The sequence below is a fragment of the Furipterus horrens genome, unplaced genomic scaffold, assembly GCF_987537825.1.
Source record: "Furipterus horrens unplaced genomic scaffold, mFurHor1.1.pri manual_scaffold_4, whole genome shotgun sequence".
Lineage (NCBI taxonomy): Eukaryota > Metazoa > Chordata > Mammalia > Chiroptera > Furipteridae > Furipterus > Furipterus horrens.
Window position 1 is genome coordinate 174,008,901 of NW_028327174.1, and position 23,721 is coordinate 174,032,621.

A 23,721-nucleotide genomic window follows, 5' to 3' on the forward strand; every position below is an offset into this window, starting at 1 on the left:
CCTGACACCCCTTCCCCAGCACACACAACCCCTACCCTTCCCTGACACAGTAACATGAAACTCAACAAAATGTTTTAAGTATACATCATACATTTATTACCAACAACCCTCTCAACTCCAAAATTGGGCACAGGGATTAAAAATAAAAATTCATTGCACTACTTAGTAAAGCATTACTAGTAACTTTCATAAAAAATGTACAAACTTTGTTAAAAATTTATCAAGCCTTCAAATGATTTGGTTACAGATATTTATAATACATACATTTAAAACTATGTTAACTGATACAATGGAATATCATTTGAGGAAATGACTCAGCAAATGATAAACAAAAAAACAAAGACACCCCTGTAAGCTTTCATAATCTGAAACAAACAGCGAAATGAGGTAACCCAATGTACCAACAGGGGGAAAATAGCTTCCTAATGAAGGCCTAAAGATATCTATAAAAAATATTCTCATAAGTGAGTTATAGATCTCATTCAAAATATTTAAGAGGCCCAAATTTAAGAATCTTAATAAATCACATTTGAGAGAGTGTATAAAATCTAAATATGCCTCCCCATTTTTCAGATTTAGCTCAAAAAAGTTCTGGACAGAAAATCCTAATGAGATCTTGATACCTGGAGGCCTTGACTTATTTTTTGTTTTGCTTGGGGGATGACGGTGGCTGGTGGGAGAAAAAAAAAAAAAAAAAGGGAGGGAGGAGAAAAACAAAGATGATAATTCATGCCAAACCCCCTCTCACCCCAAACAAACAAAACAAACTCAAAACAAAACCCCACAGCAGAATTAAGATGGTAAAGCCAGTACTGTTTTGGAGGGAAGAGGAAGAAGGCAACAAACCATCATTTGCCTGCCATCTGGTGCATCACCCACGGTGACAACAGCTGGGCACAAATCAACTGTTCTGTCTCTTTTGCAGCCAGAAAGCTGCTCACTGTGGCTAGTCTGAGCTGGTTCAGGACACGTGCATGTATACTCTCAATATGTACTAACTACTTAATAAGCAAGTCTGCACACATCTCTTAAGAGCCCCATGCAAAGAAAGACATTTCCAAAGAGATAAGCCACAAGAGTGCAACAATTCTGGATTTTATCAAAACAGACCCTGCTGCCTCCTAAAATTGCCAACTGCCTCTCAAAATTTTACTGGAAAAGGGATATTATGACAAGACTTCATTGTCAGAGGGAAAGAAGAGCTACTTTTCCTAGTCATTAGTACAATGTGCCTTGTTAACTAGGTATCTATATAAATTAGAAAAAGTGCTTTACTTGCATGCTTCAATAAAATGAATACTGAGTGTAGTAGTGTTATGTTAGATCTGTACAGATATAAATTTTTTTGCAGCTATATAAAAGTCTATGTATAAGATGGGCTTCTGCCATTTTTAACATGATTTTTTAATAAAAAAAATAAAGATTAAACTATATGTGATTTGTAATGTAGCTGATTATTATGCCAATAATTTTGGTCTTTAACAAACTTTTTATTCATCAGGAATAGGTGGGGGATATCCTAATGATTTAAAAGTAACATGTGCATTTTACCACTGCCTAGATGTATTTCTGATGCACTGACAAATACAGGGGCAAACAGAAAGCATACAAAATCCTATTTGTATGACTAGATAGAGGCAACAGTGTCTGGAAAAGGGCAAAATTGTGCTTCTGTGTAAATTGACTTTACTGAACTCTAAGCTGTGATGAGCTTATAAGGACTTCAAGGGAAGGCAAGCAGCACGGCAGTATCAAGTAGCTAACACTGTCTGAGTAGGAAACCAACACGGAGCCAACTGTAAGTTGAGTGAGGCGGGCAGCAAGTCATCCCAGTCCCAACTGGGATCGCACAGCTTGTGCTCCTGCAAAGCAATGACATCAACTGCAGGGAAGAGGCAGACAATATTGAACACACAAAAAATGAGAGAGGAATCTAAACACTGCTGGAAAATTGAATATAACAATCTGCATTATACTCAATGAATCTATTTAAAAAATCCCACACAGCTATGTATTGAAATATTTCAGATAATCTAAATGAAGGTCAATTCCTGTATTACAGCATAATTTTTTATACAAAAATCAAATCTTCATTTATACTGCAAGTATTCTGGACACCTGTTATTATATTAAATTTTTCTCAAACGAAATAAAAAGAAAAGCAAAAAAACATCAAAGCACAACAGGGCTAAGGAACTTGAGCCGTCACAGCACTTGATCCATCCTGGAAATGAGGGTTTGGATGAGAAGCACATTTACTGAGAGAACAAGACAACTTTCAGAATTGCAGCTGGAAGATGAACTAACACTAACAGAACACAGTTTTCTTAAAAACAATTTAGTTGCCTACGGGAGCTTAAACAAAGAACACATATCAGAAATCAAGCTGAGTTAGCGAACAGATTTTGTTCTGGTGGAAGTCAAGGAAGTGAGACTTCATGGGACCAGTGGTATTCTTAGAAATATATTACTCAAATATCTTCAGAATAGACTACAAATCTAAACATCAAAAAAAAAAAAAATCACAAGTACTTCCTGTAAAAAGCTTACTGGAAATGTAAAGGAAAAAACAAGAAAGTATCAACATTCAAATCATTGATTGAAATGCTAATATTGCTAACTGATGATGTATGATATTGCACCTTTTTTTTGGAAACAGCAAGTTGGAGATTTAAAAACTTTTCACAACAGAATAAAAATCAGGTTCATGGAGTGAGAAATCTGTTACACTTTTTTTCTTAAGTGACCCACTTGGGACTACCAGCAAAGAGAAGGTGATGACAGCTGCCTGAAGCACAGGAAAAAGGCTTTTCTCATTCCATTCACTGGGAGCAAAGGGGATGGAGTATTCAATGCTTTTAATTGATGCACCCTTAGCAATCAGTGTGCAACAGCAAACACAAGGGGAAAAAACCAGTGTACAGTACTAGTGCTGTTTAAATAACACACCAGATTATACATTGCAGCATAATTAAAACTACACACACATTCTTGGTACATGCTGGTATATAGGATCTCATACACACATTAGCTACCATGCCCTCACACAAGTAGTTACACACTCTCTCACACAGACACATTTATCACCAACGATCATACGTTGCATTCATTTCCACTCACAGTTTCTGAAGGCTCTATATAAGGTAGATTGCTATATCATCTGTAGCTACCACTTTTTATAAAAGCACATGCTAAAAGATCACGTCCACTGTAATCTTGCAGCAACACTCGGAATGATCACACAAAAACCAGGGAATGTTAGTGCACACACAAAATTAAGCTAAAGAAAAAGTCTTTGGAGTTCCAATCACACGGTTAGTATAACAATCCCATAATTTTATGAAGACTAATTGTAAGCTTTTATAGTTGATTAAGTCACACAGTGCAAAGAAGGTCCATTGACCCTTTTGGTAAAGGGAGGGCTGGAAGCCACACAGATTAAGTTCCATGGGTAGTCCGTATATACATGTGATGAGGAACACCCAAACTAAATTTGTGCTCTTAGGTTGGTCATTCTGAATCCCGATGCACTTCTGAAGCATCAGCTCGGCAAATTGGGCAAGTACGATTTGCCTAAAACACAAAAGAGAATAACTGTCTGAATTGTGACTCACACAATGAAACAGTAAAAGCAATGGAACTCTTTTTACTTCCCATATAGTTTTTACATTCTCTATTCTTTTAAGAGGACACAAAGCAATCATTTAATGTCTTTTAAAAAACACCATTAAACACCCCAAACTTAATCGCCTATGATTGATTTCCTGGTTCTATTTATTTATTTGTGTATTTATAAAATTAAGCTGTGTTGTAAATGTAGCCATTTCCACAACACTGAACATTTTATTTTATTTTTTAAAGACTCATTTATTTTTAGAGAGAGGGAAAGGGAGGAAGAAAGAGGGAGAGAAACATCAGTTGGTTGCCTCTTGTACGCCCCCAACTGAGGACCTGGCCCACAACCCAGGCATGTGCTCTGAGTGGGAATCCAACCTGTGACCTTTTGTTTTGCAGGATGATGTCCAACCCACTGAGCCATCCTAGTCAGGGCTATCTTAAAATTTTGGATATATATTTTTTTAAAGGACCAGTTTCACCATACAGATAACATTATCCATCATCAGCTGATACAAATTTAACAACTGGCTTAAAAACTTCATTTCAACAAATGACACCACCATTTGCTGAGTTGCTAAAGCTAGCAACATAGGTATCACCTGCTCTTCCTTTCTACAACCCATTATTCATCAAATACTCTCATTTCTTTATTATGATAGCTTTCACATCAGTCCTTTTCTTTTCATTTAATTGCCACTATTCATTCTCCATGTGGCTCAGAACATCCTTATCCCATCTCCCTGTCTCTCAGAAATTATTTCATGTAGTTCATTCTCCAAATAGCGACAAGTGATCTTTCGAAAACACGACCTCAATCATATCCTTCCATATCACTTTCAAGATCAAGTCCAAACTTCCTCACACTTCATAGTGACTTCAAAATAAGCTGGTCACTGGTTATATCTCTGAACATCTGTCTCTTCTCTTGTCACTCTCTCTCATACTCTAGCTATCATCCATATGGAACCTGGGGTTTCTAACCATTCTCTCTTCTCAATGTCAGAGCTGAGCATATTTAATGCTTTCTTTTCCTAAAAAGTTCAGACTCTTCGCTTTCAGGATTCAGTTTGGGCTAAGCTGTACCCTTAATTTCGCTCACCTGTCTTCCTCACCCAACTGTAAAGTTATCTAACCCAGTACATTATCTCCTAATCAGAATACTTAAAAAAAAAAAAAAAACCCACACAACATAAAGTTGGCTATTTATTTTATTGCATTACATTTTTTTCTATTATTATAAAAAAAGGAAAATTAGAAGTGCCTGAAATCATTTCACCCTGGCATAAGAACTATTTGAACTTTTGTACTATGGGCTCCCCCTCCCCCATAACTATAAAAGGGAAAAGGGCCAGAACTAAATAAAAGCACTAGAGGTTAATTTCCCATGTAAATCTCTGACAAAGGAGCTCCAGTGAGGTCCCCTTCTAAACTTTTAGAGAAACCGGCTTAACAAGTCCAGGTCTTGCCCATGACAAAGTTAGGACATTCTGATTATTAAGGATAAATAACCAATTTTCAGGTTTTAAAAAATCACTCCCATGTTGATGACTACACTTAAATTTTGCTGCCCTTCTCTCTTCATTTTCGGAAATCATACTAAAAGCTGTGTTTCAAATTTACCTCCTTATCCATCCCCTCCACCAACTATGGACTTACTCTATGTAAACTATGTTCAATAAAAAAGAAAATTCAATGTTATTCTCTTCACAGATGCCATCACTTTACCTTAAGCCATTTGTCGACACACTTGGCATGGAACTCGTGGTTACAGGGTAAAACTCTAAGTAGCTGCCTTGACTCAAAATCACACATGCATACTACACACCTAAAAAAAGCAAAAAGACCATTTAACCAAAAATCCAAGTGGTTTTCTATTCTGTTATGACTGCTGAAGCCCACAAAACCACTTACCATTTCCCTTATCAAAATGTCATTTAAATTTTAAGCAAAATAATTTAAAAAATCATGATGCTAATTAAGACATTTAGTAAAAGTGCTTTTCTTTACTGAGATCATCAAGGAATTCCCTGGTTTAACATCCACACCAGTCTTAATACTGAAGGTACTAAAATATTCAATAGATGGTGCTAGAACGACTGGATAGTCTTAAAAAAAAGAAAAGTTGGACCCCTACCTCACAATATACAAAAATGAACTAAAATAATGGAAGAAAAGCCTAAATGTAAAAGCTAAAAACTATTAAATTCTTAGGAGTAAATATTTATGACCCCAAAATAGGCAATGATGTCTCTGAGATGATAATGAAAGCACAACAAACAACAAAAACAGGTAGATAAATGGCACTTCATCAAAATAAAAAACTGCTTCAAAAGACACCATCAAGAAAGTGAAAAAACAACTCACAGAATGGGAGTTATTTTTGAAAATTAGTAAGTGACTTGTATGTTTAATACATAAATAACTTCTACAACTCAAAAAAAAAAATTAAAAATGGACAAAGGATGTGAGCATTTTTCCAAAGAAGATATATAAACAGCCAATAAAGTACAGTAAAAGAGCTCAAAATCATTAGCCATCTGGAAAATGGAAATCAAAACAAGATACTACTTTATTCCACTAGGATGGCTAGAATCAAAGACAGACAATAATAAGCGTTGATGAGGATGTGGATAAATTAAAACTCTGTACACTGCTGGTGGGCATGCAAGATGGTGTAGCCACTTTAGAAACACTGGAAGTTCTCAAAAACATAGTTACCATATGATCCAGTACACCTAGACACCCAAGAGAAATGAGAAGATACCCAGAGAGAACTCTACACAGGTAGGCCCCACTTTCTGAAGGGTGGTTATGCAGCTTCACTTTATTTAATCGAGACCTACGTTAGTACCTGTTTTTGCTAATCGAAAGAATTCTGGGAATTTTTGCTTTTATGAAAGTGAAAAGCAAAATTAGCATTCAACATTTGTTTTACAGCAAACACCCAAAGGGCAAGAGTGGTCCTACCAATCTCTGCTCCCAGCATCTCAGCATCAAGCCATGGCTTTGAAATGTATCTGGGAGCATCTACACTTTATCTTAATTTATTTTGTACATCTGTTAGCAAGATGTGTCTTAAGTATCTAAAAAGCCTATGAGAGCTTATAAGGACGCTTTATTATAAAACTAGATGTAATTAAGCATTTAAATCAGGTGAACAAAATAAAGACATTGTATGTGCGTTAAACATATCAGTCAGCCACAGCACATGACAAACCTTGACCTCAACATTGAGGCAGGTGACATAGAGGGTGTAGTTGGTGACCTGCCTCCTATGATGAAATCAGAAAACAATGACATGTTAACAGATGACCCTCTGCCCCTCTCCTACACCCCAGTCTCCTGTACCTCCCTTTTTCCCTCCCTCTGATGACTCAGCCCAACACACTATCAGCACCACCTCTAAGCCAGTTCCAGTGTGCTCCCAGGCTTCCCAAGTTAAATTACATTGTACACTCATCATTTCTACTTTTACTGTATGTTAGTGCTATTTTAGGTTTTATGTTTTTTGATGTGATTTGGTAGGTTATTTTTTTGGAGCTGTGAACACACAATTTTTTTCATATAAATTAATAGTAGTTGCTTCTTCACTTTATGCCATTTGGACTTATGAAAGGTTTAACAGGAACACTCTATTTTCAGAGCAAAGGAAATCTGCATGTGAATGTTCACAACAGTATTATTAATACTAGTCAAAATGTGGAAACAACCCAAATGTCCATCAACTAAGGAAAAGATAAACAGTATCTAGTGTATCCATACAACTGAATATTATTTGGCAATAAAAAGGAAGTACTAATACAAGTTATAATATGATGAACCTTTAACACAAGCAAAGTGAAGGAAGCCAGACTCAAAAAAGCATATATTATATGATTCCATTCCTGTGAAATGTCCAGAATAGGCAAATCTATAGAGATAAAAGAAAATCAGTGTGGTTTTGTGACACAGTGAAGAGGGCTGGAGAGAAATGGGGGGTGGCTGCTAATGGGTAAGGAGTTTCTTTTTGGAGAGATGAAAACGATATAAATTTGCTTGTGAAGAAGGTTGCGAAACTCTGAATATACTAAGAACCACTATAAATATGAATTATATCTCAGTAGAGTTGCTATAAAGAAGATACTAAAATGAGCAGAATCTTTAGGTAAAAACCTCAAATTTTACATGTATGAGACTTTTTAATCATATATAATATACTGTAATTTGAATTAGAAACCATAAAACTTCTAGGCAACCTAAAAATGCAGAATAGCAGTGTCCAACAGAACTTTCTGAAGTGATAGAAATGTTCTATGTCTTCCAATATAGCATCAGTAGCTAGTGTTACTAAGAAATTTAACTTTTAATTTTATTTAATTTAAACAGCCGCATGTGACTAGCTGCTACCTAACTAGACAACAGATCTGGAGTATGAAACAGAGGTTACTTATCTTTTATCAAGTTACCTTTGACTCTCAAGTGTTTATTTCATAAAGGTAGCAAAGGAAATTTAACAGAGTGATGTAAGAAAAAGGTACTTACAAAGTCTGTTCTGACTGGTGGTTGTTAGGATTGAACCGATAAGAAGGAAGTTGTTCAATATCTGCTTTAGTCAGTCCTCGTGGCTTAGCCTCTCCAAGTCTCTCTGCCAGGTTTAAAAGGGCCTGTTGATGAAAAAGGAGACATATGAGCCCTGGCTGCTGTGGCTCAGTGGATTGAGCATCGGCCTGCGAGCCAAGTGTCACTGGTTCGATTCCCAGTCAGGGCACATGACTAGGTTGCACGTCAGGTCCCCCGTTAGGGGCATGAGTGAGAGGCAACCACACAGTGATGTTTCTCTCCCTCTCTTTCTCCTTTCTCCTCTCTCTAAAAAAAAAAAAAAAGTAAAATAAAAAAAACAAATAAATTATAAAAAGAAAAAAAGAAAAAGGAGACATATTTTAATTGTTCTTTACATTTTTCTATTATAATTTCTTAAAACACTTTTATTGTGGAACATTTTGAATATATACAAAAGAGGTGATACAGCATAATGAACTTCCAGATGTCCATTACCCAGGCTCAACAATTCATGATTAATTTTATTTCACTTAATACTATCTACTTCTAAGCAAAACTAAAACATGGTACTTCACTGGTAAATAGTTCTGTATGTACCTTTAAAACACTGTCAACTTCAGCATTTTTGACATTTTGGGTTGGATGAAATTTTATTATGGGGGGAGGGGCTTGCTGTGCCATGTAAAATGTTTAGCATTATCTCTGGTCCTTACCTGCTAAACCCAGTAACCAACCCCACCACCAGTTGTAATAAAAATGTCTCCAGATGTTGCTAAATATCCCCTTGGGGATAAAACTGTCCCCAGGTTGAGAACCACCAATCTAAAAAATGAAAGACTTTTAAAGGAATAAAACCATAACATCACCACACCTAAAATGTCTGACTGTTTCAATTACTTTCAAAACACAGTGGATTTGACCATTTCCACCACAGCTCATCACACCTAGTTGTTATGTTAGCCGTCACCCATGAAACACTGCCTAGAGCCATGAATTCATTAAAGATGGCAACATGATAATATTCTCATTCTTTCTTCATTTATTAGATGAAATACTTCTATACTGAGCAACTGCCCCACACCAAATTATACTCAGTAGTATAATTTACATACAAATTGCAGGATGAATAAGACCACTGAGGTTTTTGACTTTTTGACATATCACTATGAACTCACAAATTTTATCACAGATGTTTAAATATATTGCAGCTATTGTACTTATTGATTTCTTCCATTTTCAATGGCTCTAATTATACATTTGCTTTATTCTAATATCAGACAGCCCTTTGTGTGCTACTTCCCCCTTTACGGGCTGCCACAGGGTTAAGGGAATGGGTAACAAAGAAATAATGTGACAATGAGAGGAACAATTAATTTCTCAAAAAAATCTTGATAACTAATTCTGTTATTAGCTATGTTTTAACATGATGATGCCACAACACTGTTTTTGGTACAGCTTCATTTGGAGAACTGGGTCACCTAAAATACACTGTTCCTCCTCTGTGAACATGTATGGCCCTACATCCTTCCAAATGCTAAGACAGCACATTGTTAAATGTAATTGGTGCTGATTACAATTAGCACATAAAATTTAGATAAAATTTATGACATAGCTGATCCATACCTATTATATATCTATTATATATATACTATAGGACACTTAGGTCAACTAACGAAAGTAGTACAATTATATTCAATGAAATATGCTCATTAAGCCCGTACTGAATGGAAAATGTAATGGTAATCAAGCCCTCAATAAATTATATGATCCAGCAGGTGCGAAAATGAAGGCAGGACATGATTATTATGTGTGGTTTTATACGAAAAGAAGAGAGACACTCATTTAGATCTGATAACAAATTAGAAATGCCTTTCATAGAGATAGTTTGATGGCTATGTTTGAAAATGTGGAAGAAGCAGGGAAAGAAATTAGGCAGAAGGAACAAAGGGAGTAAAAGCACTTAGGCAAGAGTGTATAGGGTAGATTCAAAAAATGGTGAGTACTCTGGACTAGGGAGTGTTTTAGATGTGCACACTATGAGATAAAACCAGAAAAGCAAGTACCTTTCTTGATCGAATTAAAGTATGACTTTGCAGAAGATCAAACATATTCAACCCAAAATACAGTTTAGAAAGGAATTCCAATGCCAAAAACAAAATCTTTTTCTTACACTGGGATAGTATCACTGTTTTTTTTTCCATTGGTATGTATATAATCCATTTAACGAAGAGCTGTCCTTTCAACAACACAATTTAAGACTTAATTTTTGTACAGAATACCTAAAGGATAGAAAACCAACTCCTTTTCTAACTGCTCTGTACAAAAGTAACATAACAGTGTTCTAGAAGCAAAACCCGGAAATAATCACAGCCCCTTTTTCTCCAGAAATATGGAAATAGAAGCCAAACACAGGACATGGTAGTGTGATTATATTTGCAGGAAAAAAGTGACGTAAGAGCATTTTGAAAACTATAGAAGAATACAGTAGTCCCTCACTATATCACGGGATTAAAAAAAATTTTATATTTAATTACTTATTGTGGATTTTTCGCTATATCGCAGGATTTTGCAGTACTGTATACGTACGTTGTTAAAGTTATGTAGGTTTAAGAGTGTAGAATAAATGTAAGGTTCCTACTTCGCAGGGGGTTCTGGAACGTAATACCCGTGATAAATGAGAGAATACTGTATAGTATTTGTTCTGATCTCTTCCACATGCATTAAAAAACAAAAACAACCCTAGCTGGGTGTGGCTCTATGGATTGAGGACCGCAACCCAAAGGGTCATCAGTTTGATTCTCAGTCAGGGCCCATACCTGGGTTGTGGGCCAGGTCCTCAGTTGGGGGTGCTGGACAGACACCACACATTGATGATTCTCTCCCTCTTTCTCCCTCCCTTCCCCTCTTTCTAAAAATAAACAAACAACAAAACAAACAACAAACAAAAATAAATAAATAAAAGGTGCTTTTAAAAGTGTGTTTTGTGTGTATGGATCTCTCCTCCATGTCCCCAGATTCGATTAACCTAAAAAAAGTGTTCCAGCACAGATGTCCTGACTAATGATGGGTTGGTTTACGATTTTTCCACTGTACAATGATGTGAAAGTGACACACGTTCAGTAGAAATCAGGTAAGCTATGATGTTCAGTAGCTTAAATGCACGTCAATTTATAGTATTTTCAACTTGACGGATTTATCATGACATAACCTCACCATAAGCCAAGGAGCACCTGTATTCATACTGTATAAAGAAAGTCTAAATGAGGCTGGGATGAGAAAGACAGCAGATGGCATCCAAACCAAGTCATGTAGTCATTCATGTCCAACACATCCAAATTTGCCTTGTAGCCCCTAAACTGCACCTCTTATTCTAACTTCAAATAATATAACATCAACACTGTCTAAGTTAGATGATGTCATCTCCTGCCTTCTTTGTGGGATATGGGAATCTTTTCTTGTAGAGCGTTTTCTTTTGCACCCCTCCCACCCACACCCTTGACACTACCTTAAACAATTCAGTAACCAAATCCCGTTGATTCAAATATTCAAAATGTCTTTGAATGTACTCTTTTCTATTTGCAGTTCCCATAGTTCAGAACCTGGATGATTTTATAATACATTGCCTGACCTATATAGGTCTCCCCACCACCAACTTCTTAACCTCTCCCATCTATTTCCTTTATGCTACCAGCAGAACTTTGACTTAAAGGTAGAGATCTGATATCATTAGCACCAAAAAATTTAGTGGCTCCTTCACCTCATAGTTCAAAATTATGTCCATTCTCTAGCATGACACTCAAGAACAACCAGTAAAGCTGTCCTGTTAAATCTGAATTTTGTCCCTCACCTTAGCCATTGCCTGCATACCCTCAAGAATCTCCAGCACTTTCCTGCCTCAACCTTATGCATGAGAAAGTTTTCCCATCCTTCAAGAACTGGCTCAAATACTTCTGGGTTCCACAAAATATTTGAGAACATCTATTCATAATTCCCTGTTGTCTCCTTTACATTCTCTCACAAGAGATTTACATTCTCTTACAGGAGCTGTATGTAATTCTAATATTCAAGCACCAAAAGTCTGTCCTGTTATTGGAGCCATGTGGTACATGACAAAATATTCTTCAGGATGCTAAACACTTTAAAAAACATTTGTATCTTGAAATGTACAAAGAATTCACCTAATAATGTTTAATTAGATGAATGAATGGAGTAGAACAATACTATCTATGCACACGATACTCCCCAAATTAATTCAAAGTTTGCCTACTAACCTCGTAATTTTCTACTTCTCCATCTTCCACATCCAATTCAAAGCTGAAAGTTGGGCCTACTGCAGGTGGCACTGGAAGCATTGATCTGCAATGAAAATAACTAACACTAGCATTGACACATAATTACATTGCTTCAATGAACAGGAGGAAAGGTCAGCGCTACAGGGACAAAAAATGGTCAGGGTTAATCAGTGGCAACCTTGTAAAATAACTGCTTTCACTAACAATAAAACTGATACAAAAATGTTCATTCACAATAGCATAAAAACCACATAAAATATTAGGAATAAATTTAACAAAACATATACAAGACCTACGTAATAAAAATGGTAAAAATACTGCCAGGATAAACTTAAAAAGATGAGCAAGGGACTTCCAGCCAAGATGGTGGTATAGGTAAACAGGCTGCATCTCCCTCCACAACTAAGAAGGAATACAACTACCTCAAAACTGGAGACAACCAGAAGTTCCAGAAAATTGAACTGCATGGAAGTCCAACAAAGATATAAGGAAGAAATACTCATCCAGACAGGTAGGAGGGGTGGAGTGGAGAGGAGTCAGTGTGGTGGCAGCGGCAGGCCAGCGGAAAGCACAGTCATACATTAAAAAAGTAGGGAGGGACACTGGGGAGCGATCCCAGCATGAAACCAGACCACACAACTCACGGTTCTAGCACTGGGGAAAATAAAGCCTCATTGCTTCTGACTGTGAAAACCAGTGGGGAGTTGGGGCAGAGGAAGAAACTGCCAGTCTCTCAGCAGAGTCCGCTTGTTTAGAGGGCCCCCACGGTCCTAGATCATCTGCAAACCCACCCACACTGGGAAACACAGCCAGGGCAATAGCTAGAAAGGGTGCCAGTCCCATATGGGAAGTGGGAGAAGTGCCTGGAAAAGGGGTGAGTGCTGAACAAGCGGCATATTGCCTCTCAGACTCCTCTCCCACACACAGCGCCACAACGTGGTGACACAGTTCAATCTGTACTGACAAATACCTAAGGCTCCATTCCTTACAGTGTAACAGGTTTGCAGCTCTACCTAAGAAACAGAGGCAAACACAGGAGGCTGTCAAGTTGAGACAGAGAAGTATGGCCCAAAAGAGGGAACGGATCAAGGTTCCACTGGGAGAACTAAGCAACGAGGAGATAGCCAACCTAACAGACACAGAGTTCAAAATACTGGTGATAAAGATGCACATAGGCTTGACACATATGCTTATGTAAGGCAAACGCAGAAGGGAAGAAGTGAAGGTTATGCTAAATGAAACGAGGGAAAATCCATACAAAACCAATGGTGAAGGGAAGGAAACCCGGGTTCAAATCAGTGATTTGGAACATAAGGAAGAAAAAAAGTCAACCAGTACAGAATGAGGAAACAAGAATTTAAAAAAATGAGGAGAGGCTTAGGAACCTCTGGGACAACATCCGAATCATAGGGGTGCCAGAAGGAGAAGAGGAAGAGCAAGAAATTGAAAACTTTTGTGGAAAAAATAATGAAGGAAAACTTCCCAAATTTGGTGAAGGAAATAGACACAGAGAGTTCCACACAAGCTAGACCCAAAGAGGACCACACCAAGACATCATAATTAAAATGCCCAAGGTTCAAGATAAAGAGAATCTTTAAAGCAGCAAGAGAAAAGCAGAGGGTTACCTACAAAGGGGTGCCTATAAGACTATCAGCTGATTTCTCAAAAGAAATTTTGCAGGCAAGAAGGGACTGACAAGAAGTATTCAAAGTGGTGAAGACCAAGGACCTACAACCAAGATTACTCTATCCAGAAAAACTATCATTTAGAATGGAAAGGCAAATAAAGTGCTTCCCAGACAAGATAAAGCTAAAGGAGTTCATCATCACCAAGCCATTATTATATGAAATGTTAAAGGGACTTATTTAAGAAAAAGGGGATCAAAACTATGAACGGTAAAACGGCAACAAACTCACAACTATCAACAACTGAATCTAAAAAATAAAAACAAAAACAAACTAAGCAAATAACCAGAATAGGAACAGAATTATAGATATGGAGATCATTTAGAGGGTTATCAGCTGGGAGGTGGGTAAGGGGAAGGGGGAAAAATGAGGAAACGGTGCAGGGACTAAGAAGCATAATTGGTAGGCACAAAATAGACAGGGGGATGTTAAGAATAATATAGGAAAGGGTGGAGTCAAAGAACTTATATGCATGACCCATGGATATGAACCAAGGGGGACAGGACTGCTGGAAGGAAGGGGGGTACTGGGAAGAGGGAAGCAAAGGGAAAAGAAATTGGGACAACTGTAACAGCATAATCAATAAAATATACTTAAAAAAAAAGAACAGAGATATATACTGTGTAAGTTGACTAGAACAGTCAATATTAAGATGTTAATTTTCTTCTAACTGTGATCTACAGATTTCAAGCAATCCCTACCTAAACCTCAGCAAGCCTTTTTTAAAGTAGAAACTGAGCCCTGACTAGAGTGGCTAACTTGGTTGGGTGTCACCCTGCAAAGCGAAGTATCGCTGGTTTAATTCCTAGTTGGGCCACATGCCTGGGGTGCAGGTTCTGTCCCAGATGGGGTGTGTAGGAGAGGAAACTGATCGATGTTTCCCTCCTTCCCTCTCCCTCTCACTAAAAATAAATAAAATCTTTAAAGTAGAAATGGACTTGCTCATTTTAAAATTTATATGGCTCATGCAAAAGACATTAAAACCACTTTAAAAACTAAGTCAGGCCCTGGCTGGCGTGCCTTGGTGGATTGAGCACCAGCCTGCGAACCAAAGGGTCGCTGGTTTGGTTCCCAGTCAGGACACATGCCTGGGTTGCAGGCCGGGTCCCAAGTTGGGGGTGTGAGAGAGGCAACCACGCATTGATGTTTCTCTCCTTCTCTTTCTCTCTCCTTTCCCCTCTCTCTAAAAATAAGTAAAATAAAATCCTAAAAAATGTATTTAAAAAACATTTAAAAATTAAAAAAAAAAAATACTAAGTCAGGAGACTTATCCTATCTGATTATAAGGCTTACAGTAGAGCCACAATAACCAAAATAGATGTGCGTGTATTTTAATTTTTTAATTATTGATTTTTTAATAATTAAGGGGGTGGGGAGAGAGAGAAACATCAATTTGTTATTCCACTTACTTATGCATTCACTGGTTGCTTCTTGTATGTGCTCTATCTTGCATGAGATAGAACCCACAATCTTGGTGTAATGGGGACAATGCTCTAACCAACTGAGCTACCTGGCCAGGGCTATGCACACGACCTTACAAAGACAACATTTCCTAGCTTTCCTAACAGGTAGTTAAGAGACATGAGACTAAATTCTGGTCAACAGGATTTGGCAGGAGTAATACACACAACACCTAGGAAGTATCTCTGAGAGGAGGCAGGTAGGCAGGAAGATCCACTTTCATTTTTATTGGCTGTAATGCAGACATGATGGCTAGAACTTGAGGAGCCATTTTAGATCATGTAGAGCTGGGGGTGAGTGGAGGGCTAGTAAGTAAAGCTTCACTTACATTGCCACCTGAGCTCCGCCACCCTGGTCTGTGGAAAAAGTGTCTTCCACGGAACCAGTCCCTGGTGCCGAAAAGGTTGGGGATCACTGATGCTGAGGAAGCCATAGGATGGTAGAACCATTTCTCAGAATTATGGGCTAATCAAACTACACTTGAATTACCTACTTCTCGACTTTATTACATGAGAAAGAAATAAAGAACTATCATGTTTAACTCATGGGTGCTTCTGTCATAAATTTAATCCTAACATAGTATTTTTAAGGCACAGAAATTTCTTTCTTTGAGAGAAGCTGGATAATAGAAGAAAGTAGCAAGTGATGCCAGTTGTAAAAGTAGCAAAATTTTAAACTTTTCTACCTTTAGATTTGATAAACCTATTTTCTACCTCACAAATTTCTTCTTCCCGCACTTCTACCCTGTCCTTGGCTCTTTCTTTCACCCTTAAATGGTCTCATACTCCATCCCTTAACATTAAATAAAAATAACTAACACAGTCTAAATTATATACCACATAAAAGATAGTCATAAACGAAAGAGCAAGGATATCAAAATTCAGAACTTATTAAAATAAGAAATAACTTACAACACATATGGTAGTAAGCTGGGATGATAAGGGGGAGGTGGTATTGGCTGCTGGGATCGATATCTACTACGTCCTGCAAGCCTCCGAGGCATAAATGGAGGATAAGGCTGTAGGAGAAAAAAATGTGGAACAATTTAAAAATATTCTACCTATATAAATATTTAACCTGTCTCTTAAAAAAGACAAACCTGGAAAGTTCTTTACTGTTCAAGTGGTATTTAATATTTCTAAAATATTCACATAGATGTAATGACTAGTTTAAAACATAGATAATATTTTAAATACAATTTTCCAACCCAATGATTTCAATAATACATTTAAAATTCTAAATATGCAGTTACACTGAAACAGAAAAAAAAAGTTATGAAGGCAAATAAATTAATAAAAATGAATGAAAACTTACTACTCCAAAGGACACCTCTTGATGCAAAGGATCATGAGTTAAGAACTGCAGAGGAGCTGACGGAGGTAATGTTGGGGGATGGGCTGATGGAGGGTAAGTAAAACCTCCTACTGGAAGATGTTCTCCTAAAAGTTCCACTTCATTTTCTATCCTTTGCAGAGGCTGAGGAGGGGGGAAAAAGCAAACTAATGTATTTCCAGTGTTTTGACAGATTGTGCTATAATGATAAAAATCATACCTTTCCTCAAATATTTTTAAGGTCATGCATTTCTTGATGTTCACATCAACCTGAATTTATACATGTGGACATATAGACATAGTAAAATCTTCCTGCCTTTAATTGAATTTCAATAAGAAAGTCTCTGAAATATGTCATTAAACATTTCTTAAGATGAGAGGAGAGACAAAAAGTCATGTAGTAAGCCAATTATATGACTCAAATTACTTGTTAGTTGTGGCACACTGACCTACTCACAGGATTTTCAGACACTTAACCCTTACATTAAATTTAACATGGTGTATATTTATTTAGAAATCAAAACCAGGGCTTAATGGGATAAGATACAATAGACATTATGCTGTAGTAGAAAGCTTATGGGCTTTGGCATTAGACAGACTCTTTCTTGGTGCTGTTACTAATCAGCCATGTGATTTTATATAAATTATGTAATCTGAACCTCAACATTATCATCTATGAGACTGCCATGCTCACAGCCTATTTCAAAAGTGTGTTTTAAACACTGAGACAATGTACAAAGTAGCACATAGTACTATGTAAAGCACACAGTATGTGGAATTTTTAAAAAATAGCTTATTGAGCTATAATTCACATACTAGAAAATTCACCATTAAGGGGTTCAATTCATTTTTGTATATCAACAACAATCTAACTCTAGAACATGCCTCCATTCTCCCCTCTCAAAACTCCAAGCCCATTACTAGTCACGTCCACTACTCATTAACCTCAGTCCTCCCCAAGCCCTGGACAACCACTAATCTACCTGCCATTTCTACAGATTTGCCTATTCTGGACATTTCATATATTCAGAACCATGTAATATTGTGGCCCTTGTATCTAGCTTCTTTCAATTAGCATAATGTTTTCAAGGTTTATCCATCTTGTAGTCTGTGTATCAATACTTCATTCCTTTTTATGGTTGAATAATAATCCACTGTATAGATACACCATGCTTTCTTTATCTATTCATTAGCTGATAGACGTATGTACTGTTTCTACATTTTGGCTCTTAGGAATAATGCTCCTATGAATATCTGTGTACACATTTGTGTTGATGTTTTTGACATTTATTCTTAAATGTTAGCCCGACTTCCTCCTGCAGTTAAAGAATAGCAACACAGTATTCAAATATAAGTAATTACTAACACTTTAATTTGGAAGCTTATGTATGCCTGAGGGAAATCACAAGTGCTGACACTATGCAACGCAAGTGAACCTAAGTTCTCATTTGGCTATATGACTGGACCTTTTAAATAATTTCCAAACGATGGTCAAATTTTGTTGTAACTTTGAATTCCTAGATATGGAAACTAACATAACCTGACATAAATCCTATCCCAAATTTTAATGAAGATTCTCTTGTGTAAGCAGTCTTAGTTTTTTGGATTAGTTAACTTCTGTAATAATTGGCTTCTATAGTTTCAGGAGAGCAGCCAGGTAGGCTCACTCCTGCCTGTGGGCCAGCATGGTACAGAAACCCTTAGTCAAGGATGGTTTGTCTCTGCTAGAATAGACTGTCAAATTCCCTTCACAGGGATGAAATTTTCCACTCTAACCATTTCCATATATTCTCCTATTCTCTCTTAATGCCTAATGGTTCAGATGTTCAACTTGGCCTGTCCAAAAAGACTGAATTGTGCTCTTCCTTCCGCTTATCCAGTACTTACCTACTCCTGCCCCCTAAAATAACATGCTTATCAGCTATATTCCAGGCCCAGGACAGAATTAACAACTATGTTAACAGACTATCTCATATACCTTTCATGAGAATATAGTGAAAAAAAAAAAAAAGGCCTTCAAAAAAAGACAACTGAGGCTCAGAGGATTACTTTACTTGCCTAAATAAGTATAAGTATTATTCTAACAAGTATAAACAATATTTTCATTTGTATATTTTATATTATTTTCATTTTCCATTTTAGAAATACATAAAAGGAAAAAACAGAAAAATGACTTTTTCTTCACATTTACTTCCCAAAGGAGTAAATCAGACAAATGATGTAAAATAGCTAGAAAAATTTAAGAAATCAAGATAATTTTAGATAAATTTATCTATATTAATTTGTATGTCTGTGGATTCCTTCTATTAAGAACCAGAAGTATGTCCAAATTACAGTTTTGAAATGGTAACAACTTACATCTACTAAGTTAATCTGCCTTTTAGGTCTAAACAATCTGTGAAAATTAAAGATGTAAGAGTAGAAATACCTACCGATCGTGATTGCTGTGTTTGAAAAGGGACGAATTGGCCTGGTGGTGGCAAATGAGGAGGATGATGGGGAGAAAGGTGAGGAGGATGTAAAAGAAATGGATCACTAGAAATAAGGGGTGGGAACGCAGCATAGGGTACTGGTAAGTGCTGAACTGAACATGCTTGTAACATCTGTAAGAGAAATTGTTATTTTTTGTTAAAAGTATCAGAATATATAATTAATCTAAAAAAATTATACAGTGAGATAGAAATGTCATTGCCATATTCCCCCCAAATCAAGTCAAAATGTTTTAATAACCTATATTAACAATAAAATACTAGTGTATGTTTACATCTATTAGTAAAATACTGGTAACTAGTACTTATTCTGTATTTTATATAGCTCTTACAAATCAGTCAAAACACTTAACTTTTACTTTAACCTTATTAACACCTATGAAATGGGGAGGAAAGTAGAGGAATCTCTCTCTACTTGGTTTAACATGTTGCGTACTGGGGAATTTAAAAATGCCTTTTAGAAATGACGAGAATTCTCGCCACCCGTACGCAATGTGTTAAGATGTAGCAGATAAACTGCTTTCCAAGAAGCTCTCTTTTTCAATCTTGTAAACATTTTTTTTATTTCTAGCATTTTTTTTTTTTATAGGAACCCAATTCACAATTAAGTGCTTTATGATCTCTAGTATTTTAAGTCTGCAGATTTAGCACACTGGTTCCATAATCTAGTGCTGAGAAACTAAGTTAGGGCAAATTAATCTGATAAATTGGGTTGGTATTTGTATGTGTTGTGTTCATTTTAATCTCACATTCAAACAAAGGTGTTAAGGTTATACTAATAGACTTACTGAAGTGCTTTACTTTGAAAACATTATTGACCTTAGACAAATCTTTTAAATCTCTTGGATTTGTGAAATAAGGAGGCTGGACAGGAGGTTGATAGATTAAAAGGTATAACTTAAGTTTAAGAGGCAGAAGAAAGTAGGTGTGAATCCATGTTCTATCATACTGTCTGTATGACATTAAGCAAGTAATTTTCATTTCATGATTTAGAAAATGGGGAATACCATTTTCATCACAGGCTTCTTATTATGAGGAATACACAGACCAAGCACTCAAAGTGCCTGTTCAAACACAGGAAGTGCTGAAACTACTACCGCTGATCACTAACTAGACTTTACTACTAACTAGTCCAATAACCTGTGTTAAATACTCCAAGGCCAATCTAAATTAAGATTAATTATAAAGCATGCAGATATATGAGGGAACATGCTTTGACCTTCAGGATATTCAAATATGTATAATTTAATTAATGTAAAAATAAATCAAAGTATAAAGATAATTTTCTTAAACTGTTACTATAAGGACACTATTGAGAGAGCTGTTACAATATAATAGCCTTCTTTAGTGGGAAGTGAAAAGCTACAGAAGGCAATCGCTTAAGTTTTTATAACATAGATCTTCTAAATACGGGATGCACAGACTTACAGGAGGAGGCACACTACAGACAGGGAGGTGCTGCCCACTGAAAACCACAGAGCATCCTGGGACCTGTTGTGCACTGCATGCAGGGATGTGCTGGCCTGTGCAGAGTGGAATCCCATGTGGTGCCACTGTTGTTACTGTGTAAGAAACAGGGACGGTGCCTTGATGGAGCTATTAGGAAAGAAAAACAGAATGTCAGAATTTTAGCAATTTGGATAAAATATCAACAATTAAAAAATCAAAATCTGATCATTTATTGATTTTCCTCAGGTAAACAGATTTTCACAATGTACTACTCCAAGTTTCAACTAAATGCTGTCATTGGATAGAAAAGCTGTCTGTTTTAAGAGTAATATATGATGCCCACAGAACTGGGACTAAACTCTTTCCCCAAAAAGATTTCTTGAAAAGTCCAGGAAAATAATGAATTGCTATATTAACTCTTCTAGCCTGCTGAAAAGTTTTCTAACGAGAATAATTAGAAAAATGACAGCTTACATCTTTTAATACCTAACCACATCCAAAAGGAAAAAGTTTTCAATTGCAACTATAATATAGAGTAGTATTTTTAAAGTTAAATAGAAAATAAAAACAACAACGGAGAGACGTCTAGTTAAGATGGAGGCATAGGTAAACACGGCTCGCCTCCTCACACAACCATGTCAAAATTACAACTATAATATAGAATAGCTATCACTCAGAACTGTCAGAAATCAAGTTGAACAGAATTCTGACAACTATGGGATGAAGGAAACCACACCCATCCTGACCGGAAGGGGGAATGGATATGGGGAACAGGCTGGTCCCATATCCACATGCAGTGGATAAAAACTTGGGAGAGATATCTCAGAAGCGAGGAGTCCCAGTGCCAGGAAGGTATGTTCTCACAACTTCTGTCTGAAAAAACCAGGGGAAAAAACTGCTGGAGTTCTAAGCGTTTCTCCTTAAAGAACCCACACATGGACTTACTCAGACTCTCTCCCTCTGAGCTCCAGCACTGGAGTGGCAGCCTGAAAGGCACCAGTGGCATACAGGGAGGAAGTGAAGTGTCTGGCATCAAGGTGAGAGCTGGGGAATAGCTTTCTCCTGGACATAAAGACAAGCAGAGGCCACTGTCCCTCTTCTGAACCCTCCTACCACAGAGCCACAGAACCAGGAGGTGGGTGCCATATCTGTGACTCCATCAACCTGGCTAACACTGTTTTGCCCCACCCTGGAGATCCCCTCAGCTTCTGTCCCACTCAACTTATGAACCCACACCAGCTGTTAAGTGATTTTTCCATATGAATTGCTGGTCTTGGCTCATGCTTCACAACTTCCTAAATCCTCTCAAAAAAGCAACTGCTGGTCTCAGTGAGGCCCAAGCCCAGAATCTCTTGCTAATGACCCTAGGACCTGCAACTAGCAGCAGCCAGTCTGGATTCACAGCTTGGCTTCACCTGGGAACCTCCAAGCCCAGCACAAGTAGCAGCTACCTCAGGCTGCTTTATAGCTCATGCAGGGTGGCCCTGGGCATAACACAGGTCGGGGTTTATGGTGACCTGCACCACTGGGGAAACCTCAGAGCCTGCGCACCCAGTGGACAGCTACAAACCACATCAGAGCACCACCACCCTGCTCCCCGCACAGCTGATCCTCCATGAACAGTGAAGGCTGGTTGTCAGTGGTCACATCCAATCCATGAAGTTGACTGGCCTGGGTAAATCCCTCTCACTAACTTGCTAATAGCAATCAAGGCTCAACTACAAGAGGAGGGTGTACTTAGCTCACACAAAGGGTACCTAGCTTGGGTGATAAGGGAGGCTGTGCCACTGGAACCTACAGGACACCTACCAAGAGAGAGTACAGCAGCGCTACCTAATACATAGAAACAAATACAGTGAGGCTGCCAAAATGAGGAAATAAACATGGCCCAAATGAAAGAAGTCCAGACTACAGAAAAAGAACCAAAAAAAAAAAAAAAAAAAAAAAAGGAGATAAGCAATCTATCAGGTGCAGAGTTCAAAACACTGGTTATAAGGATGCTCAAAGATCTTAGTGAGGACCTCAACAGCATAAAAAAGACCCAGTTAGAAATGAAGGGTATGCTAACTGAAATGAAGAACAATTTACAGGGAAACAACCTAAGGAAGCAAAAAGCAAAAACAAAAACAAAAAAACAAAACAAAACCACCAATCAGGACAGGAAGAAAAAAGATTTAAAGAAAAAAATGATGATAATATAAACAGTCTCTGGAACAACTTCAAGAGGTTCAACATTTGCATCACAGGGGTGCCAGAAGGAGAAGAGCAAGAGCAAGAAATTGGAGTTCTATTTGAAAAAATAATAAAGGAAAACTTCCCTAATTTGGTAAAGGAAATAAGACAGGTAAGTCCAGGAAGCACAGAGAATCCAATAAGATGGATGCAAGAAGCCCACTCCAAGACACATCATAATTAAAATGCCAAAGGTTAATGATAAAGAGAGAATCTTAAAAGCAGCCAGAGAAAAGAAGTTAGTTACCTACAGGAGAGTTCACATAAGACTGTCTGCTGAAAACTCACAACTATGAACAACTGAATCTAAAAAATAAAAACAAAATCCAACTAAGCAAACCAGAACAGGAACAGAATCATAGGTATGGGGACCATTTGGAGGGTTATCAGCTGAGAGCAAGAAGGGGGAAGAAATGGGGAAATGGTTCAGGGATTAAGAAGTATAATTGGTAGGTACAAAATAGAGAGGGGGGTGTTAATGATAGTATAGGAAAGGGTGAAGCCAAAGAACTTATTTATATGCATGACATGAACTAAGTGGGGTGGAATTGCTGGAGGGAAGGGGGGTACTGGGTGGAGGGGAGCAAAAGGAAAAGAATTGGGACAACTCTAACAACATAAGCA

The 23,721-nt window shown here is 37.3% G+C and overlaps 1 protein-coding gene across 2 annotated transcripts in view; it reads right to left on the reverse strand.

The window, feature by feature from the left end:
- Nucleotides 1–3,437: 3,437 nt before the first annotated feature.
- RNF38 (ring finger protein 38) overlaps nt 3,438–23,721 on the reverse strand; it is a 51,275-nt gene continuing 30,991 nt past the window's right edge. For both annotated transcript variants that reach the window (XM_090274425.1, XM_090274424.1), the window contains 8 exons: nt 20,845–21,012; nt 19,360–19,530; nt 16,910–17,071; nt 16,507–16,613; nt 12,429–12,513; nt 8,140–8,261; nt 5,344–5,443; nt 3,438–3,573 (listed from right to left, as the gene is read on the reverse strand). In XM_090274425.1, coding sequence (XP_090130551.1) covers nt 3,511–3,573; nt 5,344–5,443; nt 8,140–8,261; nt 12,429–12,513; nt 16,507–16,613; nt 16,910–17,071; nt 19,360–19,530; nt 20,845–21,012 — 978 coding nt within the window. In that variant the 3' untranslated portion in view covers nt 3,438–3,510. The remainder of the gene's footprint in view (nt 3,574–5,343; nt 5,444–8,139; nt 8,262–12,428; nt 12,514–16,506; nt 16,614–16,909; nt 17,072–19,359; nt 19,531–20,844; nt 21,013–23,721) is intronic.